General features: G+C 47.4%; 1 protein-coding gene across 2 annotated transcripts in view; it reads left to right on the forward strand.

The window, feature by feature from the left end:
• Positions 1-11,462, forward strand: part of COPG2 (coat protein complex I subunit gamma 2) — a 408,642-nt gene extending 397,180 nt beyond the window's left edge. For both annotated transcript variants that reach the window (XM_078677502.1, XM_078677504.1), the window contains one exon: positions 9,863-11,462. In XM_078677502.1, the coding sequence (XP_078533628.1) occupies positions 9,863-9,993 (131 nt within the window). In that variant the 3' untranslated portion in view covers positions 9,994-11,462. The remainder of the gene's footprint in view (positions 1-9,862) is intronic.
• The last annotated feature ends 648 nt before the right edge of the window (positions 11,463-12,110 follow it).

Here is a 12,110-nt window from a genome sequence, read left to right on the forward strand (position 1 = left end):
TACCCTCCCTTTTTCAGCTAGGTCAGTTGTTTATTTCTCAGACCAAAGGGCTTCTTGTTTGTGATAGACTTCTAAGTTGGAGAGTCAACCCTTCCGGGTCTTTAAATCTCCTTGGACCCCTTTTTTTGTGATAGATCAGGTCTGATCGGCCCTGGGTCCTGGTGATTGGATGGTAGCGTTGGGCTTGCAGGATGCTTATTTTCTCATCTCCGTCCTACCAGCCCACAGACATTCCCAAAGGTTCACAGTGGGCCAGGAGCACTGGGGATTCTAATCTTTACCAATCTTGATGACTGGCTGCTGAAGGCGACTCGTCCTAGGCAATTAGCACCCACCCCCAGACTGCAGCGAACCTACTACATTCATCTGGTTCACTTTCAGTATGCTAGAGTCGCAACTGACTCCTCCTCAGATGCTCCCTTTCATCGAAACAATTCTGATTACACTGCAGTTCTGAGCCTATCCTCCATAGTGCATATTCGTGCTATGATTCCAATGTTTCAGCCTCACTCCTGTATTTTGGTAAGACTGACTCTGAGGCTGCTGGGTCGGATGGTGTCCTGCTGATAAAGCACTCCAGTTGGTATGTGCGGGCTCTGCAGTGGAACCTGATGCCCCAGTGGGTTCAGCACCAGAGAAATCTTTCTGACCTGGTCCAGATTTCGAAGGAGTCTGCACACAATGTATAGTGGTGGCCATTAGGCCGCAATTGGGTCTGTGGCAGACCCCCTCTCTCTCTTCCCCACCCACTGGTGACCAATGTGTCACTTCTTGGTTAGAGCTTAAGGGCCCACTCCACCAAGGGCAAGGCCGCTACTACTCTGTTGGCATGCTGAGTACCTATCCTGGACATTTGTCAAGCCGCTACATGGGTGCCACTTCGCTTGTTTACAAAGTTCTACTGCTTGGACAGTCAGGTCTTTTGAGACTGGCATTTTGCCCGTTCAGTCCTCCAGGATTTTCCGGTTTGAGCCAGTTCACAACCCCACCTCCAGGGAGGTATTGCTTGGGTATCTATTCTAAGATGAGGACTCTGCAGTTAGAAGTCTGTTAGAAGAGCAAGTTACTTTCCTTTAGTAATGCTTTTTCTGGTAGAGACTAACCGCAGATCCTCGCTGACCCGCCCATCCTCCCTTATCTGCGACCTGGGCTCGTCACCCTAAGGTCCCTTTAGATGCTGCACACTGGTCAAACATTGTTTTTTAAGTGACTCTGTGTTTTTGGCAAGGAAATAGACACAAAAGAAACTAATGTTAGCACGCTGATTTGTCACTTATATGGGCACCATGATGTCCCTTCTTATATGGACGACGCCAACGCAGAGCTGATCAAAGTCACCCACTGGTACACTAAAGTGCTGCTCAATATTTTTTCTGATCCAGTCTGATGCTTGGAGAATATTCAAACGTGTGGAATTTTCAGTTAGATAGTCTCTACCAGAAAAAGCATTACCAAAGGTAAGTTATGTGTTCAATAAAGCCTTTAAGGAAGGCCTAAAAAGGACTATCCTTCCAGAAACACCTCTGGCACCCACATGAAATTTTAATATTGTACTCCAGTCTTATGAATCCTCCTTTAAAACGCCTTGACTTGTGGTCCATTTCATTTTCCATCTTGGAAAGTAGCGTTTTGAATGGCAATCACTTCTCTCGGACGTATGAACAAGCTTCAGCTCTTAAAATGTAGGAACCATACATTCAGACGCATAAGGACAAGGTAATCCTTCACTTAATCATAAATTCTTGCCAAAGGTGGTCTCCTCATTTCACAAACCAAATTTGTGTTACAAGTCTTTTTTTCCAGCTCTAGACTCAGTAGCTGAAAGAGCGCACCATACTCTTGATGTTGAGGGCACCCTTGTACTACATTGATAAAAATAAAGGTTTTAAGAAGTCTAACCAACTTTTTGTAGCTTATGCTAAGCCTTGTAAAGGCTCTTCAATCTGTCCATGGGCTGTAGTGCTATAGATTCACATTCGCCCTAATTCCTCCTCGGAAGATGGCAATAATCACAGATGTTATACATAACCTTACTATACCAGATCACCAGTACACTCTTTCTAAATCAGTTTGCTTTATTCTCAATACTTGCCCTTGCAGCGGAAAAACTATTCAAAAGGGGAACCATTGTGCTGATGCATTCTACAACAATGGAAGGAGTTGCAACAAGACTTGACTCAAACTTCTTCAGGGGGAAAAAAAACTTGCAAACATCCGAGCCCAACACTAGATGGCAGAATTATGCACAGCATGTGAATCCACAGCACCACATGCTACGAATAGATGGTTGTAGGGGCTTTCAGCAAGCCCTTTTAATACATTTGTCTGTTATTGTCTCTTTTATGTTTTTCTTCCATCCACAACAGCTTATAGCATGTGGCACTGGGTCAGCCCACTTCAGTCATTGGCTAACTTCACCGTGAGTGATGGCTTTTGCCCTTCCACGGGGAGCACATCTAAACATAAAGTAATTATTTCAGTGACTACTGCAGCAATGTGTGCTTTTTGAGATCAAAAAAATATTTTTGCTTATAGCCAATTATTATTATTATTTTATAAAGGCCCAGCAGCTTCTGCAACCCAAAAAGTTTTTAAAGTTTTGAAAAATCTATGACGAGGCAAGCATTGCAAAATAAAAATAGTCCTACAGGCAGCACCAGAACCATTAATGTTGCCATTGCCTCCTTTTTTTTTTATTGGCGAAGACCCTGCGGCTTGCTCAATGTTTTTTGAAAACCATGGCTAAATCAACTGAGCATTGACAAAGCCAAAGGTGAGAAAACCAAAGCCAGACCATTTGGTTTTGACAATGCTTATTTAATATGAAACTTATTGGCAGGCACAGCACTGCAAACCTCCAAGTGGTTCATGACATGGAAAATAATTTGCTATAAAGAAATACGGAAATACGTTGTCAATTAGGAGGGGTTGTGTGCTTAATTCATGGATGATATCTTAATTGGATCTCTCGCAATGGACTGGATCTGTTGGGGATTTAACTCTGTCAGCAGTCTCAGTGCCATTGTAATGCCCAACCACAAATATGGTAATAGGAGGTTCGAGGCATGTGGGCTGCTAAATTCATATCTTAGCATTAGATCGCCGCCTAGTGTTGGGTCCGGATGATCGCACATTGTTGTCCTGGAAGAGTCTTCGAAGTATCCTGAGATAGGTGGCTCCTCCCCTGGACTACAGTGCGCATGGGCATCGGCTCCATCCCCAGATTGTTTTTTCCCGCCATTGGGTTCGGATGCGGTCTCGACGTCTCTCTGTCGGAACCGAGAAAAACGAACTTTAAACGGCCAAAAGGCTTTGTATTCTTTGCGTCGGTATTGTTTGCGTGCGGTCTCGAGTTCTTCCGTCTCTTGGAGTCGGAATCGGCGGAGTGCTTACACTCTTCGGACATCGGGGCCTTCTCATCGCGACACGACTGCAACTTTACAGCATGGAGCGGAGTCCGTTTCAGCTCTGTCCGCTCTGTGGGTCCAAATACCCACATATAGACCTGCACCCGGTCTGTAACAAATGCCTTTCGCCAGACCATGACGACGGCAACTGCAGGGCCTGTGCAAAGTTCAGGTCCAAGAAAACACTCAAGATTCGGCGCGCGGTGCGCCTTGAAGCCAGACAAGCGGCCCCAGATCCAGAAAACATCTTCGGCGACCAAGAAGACGAGGACCAGAGCCATCATCTTCAAATCTCCCCGCCCGAGACGGAGGTCGAGGCCGATCCGGAACACGACGACGGAGTCGGGGGTCAAGGCCTTGAATACGTCGAAGAGGTAGGGGACGTCGAAGAGGTTTATGGGGCCGCGGAAGATAGCTCAGGGGACGAGCTATGCCCCGAAGGTTACGAAGATCGAGATCGGGTCACGGGATCGCCTGTCGGCCTTACCCTAGACCCCGTACCGCAAGCCACGGCCCCGCCTTCCGGCCCGGCCACGGACAAACTTGCTGGGCAGGCCTTATCGAAACCGAAACCTACGGTATCGACTACACCTAAAATGGCCGACCCAAAATCGAAACCGAAACTTAAGGATTCGAGCACACCTAAAATGGGGGCCGTACCGACGACAACGACCAAACCCGCTGCTTCATCGACTCCGTCGACCTCCGGGCCACAGAAGTCGAAGAAATCTGTCGATTTGACAGTGTCAAAATCGACCACAGAGGAGGGATCCTCTAAGAAGGGTGGTCGGCACGGGTCGACCGCTGCGGCGCCGTCAAAGCCCGCAACAGCCAGCGAAACGGCTCCGGTTCCGACTGGGACTCCGTTAGTCGGACGCGTGGTGGAGACGGAGCCGAAAAAGTCACACGGATCGAAGGCTGGTACATCTGCGCATCGGTCCAAGGACTCTGGGTCGGCGGCTGCGGCATCATCGTCAAAGACTCAGAAGGGGCAACAGGACGTCGGATCCGAGGGCAAGGTCAAGTCCTCCTCGTCGACGCCAAAGGCCACTGTAAGTGACGCGTCCCTCGTCGCCGCTTCACTACAGAGAATCAGGGAGAAAGCCTCGGCAACGTCTGCTCCAATACCATCGCCACAGACGCCGATGGACACTCCGGTGAAGCCTGCGAATAAACTTCTCTTCCTTCTGCCGCCAAAGGAGGCGCCGAAGGCCTTTTCAACAAAATCGGCGCCAAAGAAGTCGGATTCTTCTACGGCAGGGGCATTTTCAAGTCGGGTGCTCGACTCAGAAGAGGATTCTGAGCGTTTTATCGACGCAGACACGGGCAAATTGACCCTTTACAAGAGGAGAATCACTTCACAGCCAGTGGACTCCTATGTCATCCCCCTGAAAAAGAAAAGGCTTCCTCAGGACGCTTCATGCCTCATGGAACCTATCCAGCCTCCTCCAAGAAGGAGCCCAACACCTTCCCCAGAACACTCTGAGGGTGAGGGGTATAATGAGGATGACCAATACACCTTCCCCATCAATGAACCAGATGCACAGCCGGATTCATATGATAACATTGGTGACCAAAGCACCCAGGATGTGGGGCAAGACCCACAGCCTGACCCACAGCCTTTCAGTGTTCGTGCCTCCCCAACAGAAGATTCTGCAGGTTTTCATGCACTCATTGAGAGGGCAGCTGCTAATCATGATGTGGACATGCATGCTGACCCAGTAGAAGAAGACTTTTTATTTGACACTTTTTCAGTCTCTGAAAGGACAGTAAAGACACTGCCTATGCTCAAAGGGGTCCTCAAACATGCTGCGGACATCTTTAAAGAACCTACCAGGGCGAGAGTGGTCAATCCACGTATCGAAAAAAAGTACAGACCAGCACCTGCAGACCCTGCATACATTCGGGGACAGTTGCCGCTTGACTCCCTGGTGGTCGCAAATGCCCGCAAAAGGGCCAACTCCCAAACAACGGGTGAAGCTCCTCCCCCGGATAAGGAGTCCAAAGTGCTAGAGGCAGGAGGCAAAAGAGTAGCTGCACAGGCTGCCAATTTTTGGCGTATTGCAAATACACAGGCACTCTTGGCACGTTACGATAGGGCGCATTACGACACCCTAGAGCGGGTTTTAGAACACCTGCCTTCGCAGTTTCAAGAGGCTACCAAACTGCTGATAGAGGAGGGAAAACTAATCTCCAACGCAGCCATAAAGTGTGCACTTGATGCCGCGGACACGGCCGCTAGGGCCATTAACACTAGCGTCATGCTGAGACAACAGGCGTGGCTCCGCATATCGGGGTTTAAACCTGACATTCAAACAACCATACTTAATCAGCCAGTCAATCCTGATAGACTGTTTGGTCCAGATGTTGACACCACCCTAGAAAAAATAAAAAAAGACACCGAAACTGCTAAGTCGATGGGGGCCTTACAATCACAACAGTTTCGTGGCAACAATTTTCGTCGCTCAGGTGCGCGTGGAGTCACCAGAGGACAGATGGGTCAACAATCACAATTCTCCAGAGGTGGAGCACAATCCTCGTACCCCAAACAGAACAAGGGGGGTTACCGAGGAAACAGCACCAGAGGACGTGGCAGAGGAAACAACAACTCCCGCTCCTCTACCCCAAGCAAACAGTGACTCTCTGTCACTGCCCCCCGACCACTTAACACCTGTCGGGGGGAGGCTACAGCAGTTCCTGCCCGTCTGGAGAAACATGTCCAGTACGGTTATTGTCTAGAGTTAAAATCCACTCCACCCAACATTCCACCAAGGCAAAGGCCTATGTCCGCAGAGCACTTGCACTTATTGCAGCAAGAAGTAGTGGTGATGCTGCAAAAAGGCGCAATCGAGCTCGTGCCAGTGGAGGAGGAAGGCACAGGGGTCTATTCCCTGTACTTCCTTATTCCAAAGAAGGACGGATCTCTCAGACCCATTCTGGATCTGCGTCCCCTCAACCTGTATATACTGTCAGAACACTTCCATATGCTTACACTACAACAGATTCTTCCCTTGTTAAACCAAGGGGACTTCTTAGCAACCTTAGACCTCAAGGATGCTTATTTCCACATTCCACTACACCCGTCCCACAGGACATACCTCAGATTCACTATCCAAGGCAAACATTATCAGTTCAAGGTCCTGCCCTTCGGAGTGACCACAGCCCCAAGAGTGTTTACCAAGTGTCTGGCGACAGTGGCGGCGCACCTCAGGAGGCAGAACATCCATGTCTACCCCTACCTAGACGACTGGCTCGTTCAAGCCAAGTCGGAACAACAGTGCGCCGCGGACATGTCGACTACCATTCACCTCCTTCACGATCTGGGCTTCTCGTTGAACTACCCAAAGTCGCATCTACAGCCGGCACATGTCCGGCAGTTTCTGGGTGCGACGATCAATACCCTGACGGCCATGGCTCACCCAAACCAGGTCAGGATAGACAGCATGCAGTCTCTAATCCGAAAGTTCAGACCACAACACTCACTCCCAGCGAGAGTGTTCATGCAGTTGATAGGCATGATGGCCTCCTGCATCTTCATAGTCCCTCACGCACGGTTACATATGCGCCCGCTCCAGGAGTGCTTAGCAAATCAGTGGACACAGGCTCTAGGACAATTAACAGACCTAGTGTTGGTTACCAGTCGGGCATACGACTCTCTGCATTGGTGGACTCCACACAACCTTTGCAAGGGCCGACTGTTCCAGGAGCCAGTGCCACAGATTATCCTGACGACGGACGCATCTCTCCAGGGATGGGGAGCTCATCTGCTCACTTACACCGTGCAGGGACTATGGACGACGCAACAACAGAAGATGCACATCAACTATCTGGAACTGATGGCAATCTTCATGGCGCTCAAGTCCTTCATTGTACATCTGTGCAACAAGGTAGTGTTAGTCCGGACGGACAACATGACCGCGATGTACTACATTCAAAAACAGGGGGGCACCCACTCGCCACAGCTGTCTCATCTGGCTCAGGGCATGTGGCGGTGGGCCATTCAGAGGAACATCTTCCTCATGGCAGAACACCTCCCGGGCAAGGACAATCAGATGGCGGATCTGCTCAGCAGATACAGCCATCAAATGCACGAGTGGGAGTTACATCTGTCAGTACTCCTCCCGTACTTCCAGCGGTGGGGTCATCCGGAGATAGACCTGTTTGCAACAAAAGAAAACGCAAAATGCCAACACTTTGCCGCCAGATTCCCTCACCCACAGTCGCAGGGGAATGCGATATGGATGAACTGGTCAGGCAAATTTGCGTACGCTTTTCCGCCAGCCCCTCTGATACCGCTGGTGGCGAGAAAGCTAAGGCAGCACGCGATGACTCTCATCCTGGTTGCTCCAACGTGGGCGCGCCAAGCATGGTACACCACGTTCCTCGAACTCTCAGTGGTGCCGCATCAAAGACTGCGCCTCACGCCCAGACTCTTGACGCAGAACCATGGAGAAATTCAGCATCCAGATCCGCAACAGCTCAACCTGGCGATCTGGCTCCTGAAGTCCTAGAGTTTGGATACCTTAACCTACCTCCAGAATGCATGAACATCATCAAGGAGGCACGGAAGCCAACTACCAGAGCATGCTATGCTGCAAAATGGAAGCGTTTTGTCATTTACTGTACAGCCAATGACATCAACCCGCTAGATGCATCTATCCCTAACATCATTTGCTATCTGCTACATCTCTACAAGTGCAATCTAGCGTTCACTTCTATTCGGATACATCTATCCGCCATCGCAGCTTATCTTCAAAATAGGCAGCATCTCTCTGTTTTCAGGGTGCCTGCTATTAAAGCTTTCCTTGAAGGCCTGAAACGAGTCATTCCCCCAAGAACACCGCCAGCTCCGGTGTGGAACCTCAATGTGGTCCTCACCAGACTGATGGGACCACCATTTGAGCCACTACACTCGTGTGAACTCCAGTTCCTAACGTGGAAAGTGGCTTTCCTAATTGCTATTACGTCACTGAGGCGTGTTAGTGAGCTACAAGCGCTCACAATCCAAGAGCCATTCATTCAGATTCATCCAAATAGGGCAGTGCTACGTACTAACCCCAAATTCCTTCCAAAGGTGGTGTCACAGTTTCATCTCAACCAAACTATTGACTTGCCGGCATTCTTCCAAAACCCACAAACGGTAGCGGAAAGAATGCTCCATACGTTAGACGTACGGAGGGCGTTAATGTACTACATAGACAGAACACAACACTTTAGGAAGACAAAACAACTTTTTGTTGCCTTCTCACCACAACACAAAGGCAACCCTATTTCCAAAGCAGGAATAGCCAGGTGGATTGTTAAGTGCATCCAAATCTGTTATCACAAGGCCAAGCGCACGTTAACGATACCCCCAAGGGCGCACTCCACACGCAAATTGGGGGCATCCATGGCTTTCCTAGGGAACATTCCTTTAGAGGACATTTGCAGAGCAGCCACATGGGTTACACCACATACCTTTACAAAACACTACTGTGTTGATGTGCATTCCAAGCAGCAAGCTGCTGTGGGACAGGCTGTTCTCAATACACTTTTTCAGGTTTCTGCAGCTGGCACGGGCAACCGCCGCTAATGGAGGGACTGCTATGTATTCTATGCTAAGATATGAATTTAGCAGCCCACATGCCTCGAACTGAATATGCTACTTACCAGTATGCATCTGTTCTTGGCATGTAGGGCTGCTAACATTCATATCGCCCACCCTCCTCCCCGGTGCCTGTCGCAGCTGCAGATCTACTATTGTATTCAATCATTAGCATGGACATCCTTTACACTTTTCACTCCATCTTCTGCCACAATGGCGAAAAACAATCTGGGGATGGAGCCGATGCCCATGCGCACTGTAGTCCAGGGGAGGAGCCACCTATCTCAGGATACTTCGAAGACTCTTCCAGGACAACAATGTGCGATCATCCGGACCCAACACTAGGCGGCGATCTAATGCTAAGATATGAATGTTAGCAGCCCTACATGCCAAGAACAGATGCATACTGGTAAGTAGCATATTCAGCTTTCTAGTTGCAGCCATCCTCTTTAGTAGGAAGCCTTGTGAGAGCAGCACACACAAGGCATTGCTAGGCTAAAGATGGAGGCAACATGCACACAACATCGTAGAGAGAAGGGATTAGACAAGGATATTGAATGGTGATATAAACCTTTTGCCACCTCCAATGTGAGGATCTTGGCAAGCGAGCACCTTTTCGCCTGGTAGTTGTGGTGAAAGAAGGCTGAAGCATGACCTCGCTGGTTGTAGTATACTGCTATTCTTAAAGCATGCATAGCAGATGGTTCCTTTTAACTAAGTACCCCTTTTAAAAGTATGCATTTAAATGTAGGAGTTTTAATGAGCTAATATGGAAGAGTATGCAGTAAAAGTGGTATTACTGCAGTTCCTGCCAAAATATAATCTGTGATCTCAAACAAGCTGTTTGTGTCTCCCCTCTGTCCCCTCACAGGTGTGTATCGTGGTGGTTCTGACGTGCTGGTGAGGTCCAGGCTTGCTCTCTCGGATGGAGTGACCATGCAAGTAACAGTCCGAAGTAAAGATGAAACTGCAGTCGATGTTATCCTAGCCTCTGTTGGTTAATGTGTGCAAGTTCTGGACCATAGCGGGTGGATTACTTGCTGCATATCCCACATGAATGCGCTGTGAAGACTGGGATTCCTCCATGATAACTAATGGTCTTAAAGACTCCAATCCACGGAGATTAAAGTCTTTCAACTGTGTTGTCAGGGAACTTTCACATCACCATGATCTATGTTTTATTTAATTTCTTAACTTCACTTGCTATACAGTAAACATGTATCCTAGAGCACTAGGAGAACATTCATCTCTTGCACCTTGTAGTGTGTCTCATTTGGCTTAACTTTACTAATCCATCCTCCAGGCAGATGCTTAGGAACACCAGGCCCTCTGACACTTGGCGGCACTATGCCGAGGGAAGGACTGACGCAGACAGATTTATGAAAATTCCAAATACTGTCCAAGATGGATAGGCAAAAGTAAAGGTGAACTATCCAGACACTCCGCCATCCTAAAAGACTGTCACAGTTCAGATCAAGAGGAGACTGATGTCCAGGTTTAAATGAGATGGACGCCTGTCTGGGAAAGAGAGTGTATCTCTGACTGGCCCCATGTGAACAGTGGCACAGAACACTGGGTATACCTGTGCAAAGCACTGACATTTACTACTCCATTGTCGGAGATGACTTGCAACTATTCTAGGTGGATATTTAGGTTTAAGTGGAATGGGAATAACGCAACTGTGACGTTTGTAGGTGCCCTTAGGCTCGGTCTAGTATCACCTGCATCCTGAACACCTATACAGTAAGATCGTTATGCTCTGCATGATATTAACCCATGTGCTTAGATGCTGCTAAACATCAACTGTCTGGCAGCAACAGTATTTGTCATTAACGGGTAATGATGGCAATCTCCTTATATGAGCCTAGTTGGAAGTTGTTGATGTTAGGATATGACCTTGTTTTGCTTTCCAATTCCTCAACCAAATATTGGTCTTAATCAGTTTTCATGCAAAATGTCTACTGCCCAACTAACATTGAGCTTGCACACCATGTGCATTATGCAGCAAAAGAAGCCGGAATTTGAAAATAAAGGCCGATGGCCAGTGTAGGCAAGGGAGCATTGCGTGCTAAAGGTCTCCTTAGCACAGTTAGATAGTTGACATGAGTGGCTTATGTAAAAAAGAGGAGACGCTGTGGATATGTCCTCCCGTCTGAATGTAGTGTTCAATGGTTTTGTAAACCATTTCCAAAAATATATATATTTGTGACCAAAATTCATAATTGGCTTAATCACTTTCCAGTTTATATCTACTCATGAATCTGTTTGGTTTCATTTGTAATATTTTTCAAAATAATTTGAAACTACAAATGTGTGGGAGACCCTCCTGCTTGAAAACTATTTTCAATCCCATTGCATGTTTTGTCAAAACTGTTTTTATTAGAGAACAAAAAGTGAATTCTTATGTTAATGCTTTGAAACTTCTTGTTACATTTCAGAATCAGATCATTAAAATACATGTTTTATTTTCAGTTACTTGTATGCTTGTTTTCCATGGGGGGATGCTTAGCATATCCATAGGGAGGTGTTGTATCAACGATTCCACTGTTTTATATTGGTTAAACAGACAATTTGAGCGAGTATAATCTCAACTCCAACAAAGGGCCCTTGAAGCCACCTATCTTAAGTCATGTCTGCCATTCTGTGATTGAAGAACTGTCTGAGGAGAATGCCTGTGCTTGAGAACTAAATTCTTACCTTCGTGGTGATTCAGGTGCTTTCCGTCGTTGCAGATACGTAGCAAAATAAGGTGGAAAACATACTTAAAATACAATGATACTACGATTTAAGTTTGAAAGCAGATGCTTCCCTGTGAATTGCCATCAAATCCACCTCAGGTCCGCTGATAGGAAATTGTCATTACATATCAATTCAATTACTCCTCAATTTGGCATGAAACGAACAGGTAGAGAGAAACTGCACATTTACACTTAAGAAAAAGCATTACCTATTTGTTCCCTTACCCCACAACACTTTATTGGCTGGAAATTTTTCAAATTCGATTGTGTGTCAAATTGTGCTTGGTGGTATGAGATAAGGTGGCATATCGGTACAAAACTCTGCACTTCACTGGCACGAATTTCAGCTAATCTGAAGTGAACCCAACCTAAAAGTCTCTT

Source organism: Lissotriton helveticus, chromosome 1_1 (genome assembly GCF_964261635.1).
Source record: "Lissotriton helveticus chromosome 1_1, aLisHel1.1, whole genome shotgun sequence".
In the NCBI taxonomy this organism is placed as follows: Eukaryota; Metazoa; Chordata; class Amphibia; order Caudata; family Salamandridae; genus Lissotriton; species Lissotriton helveticus.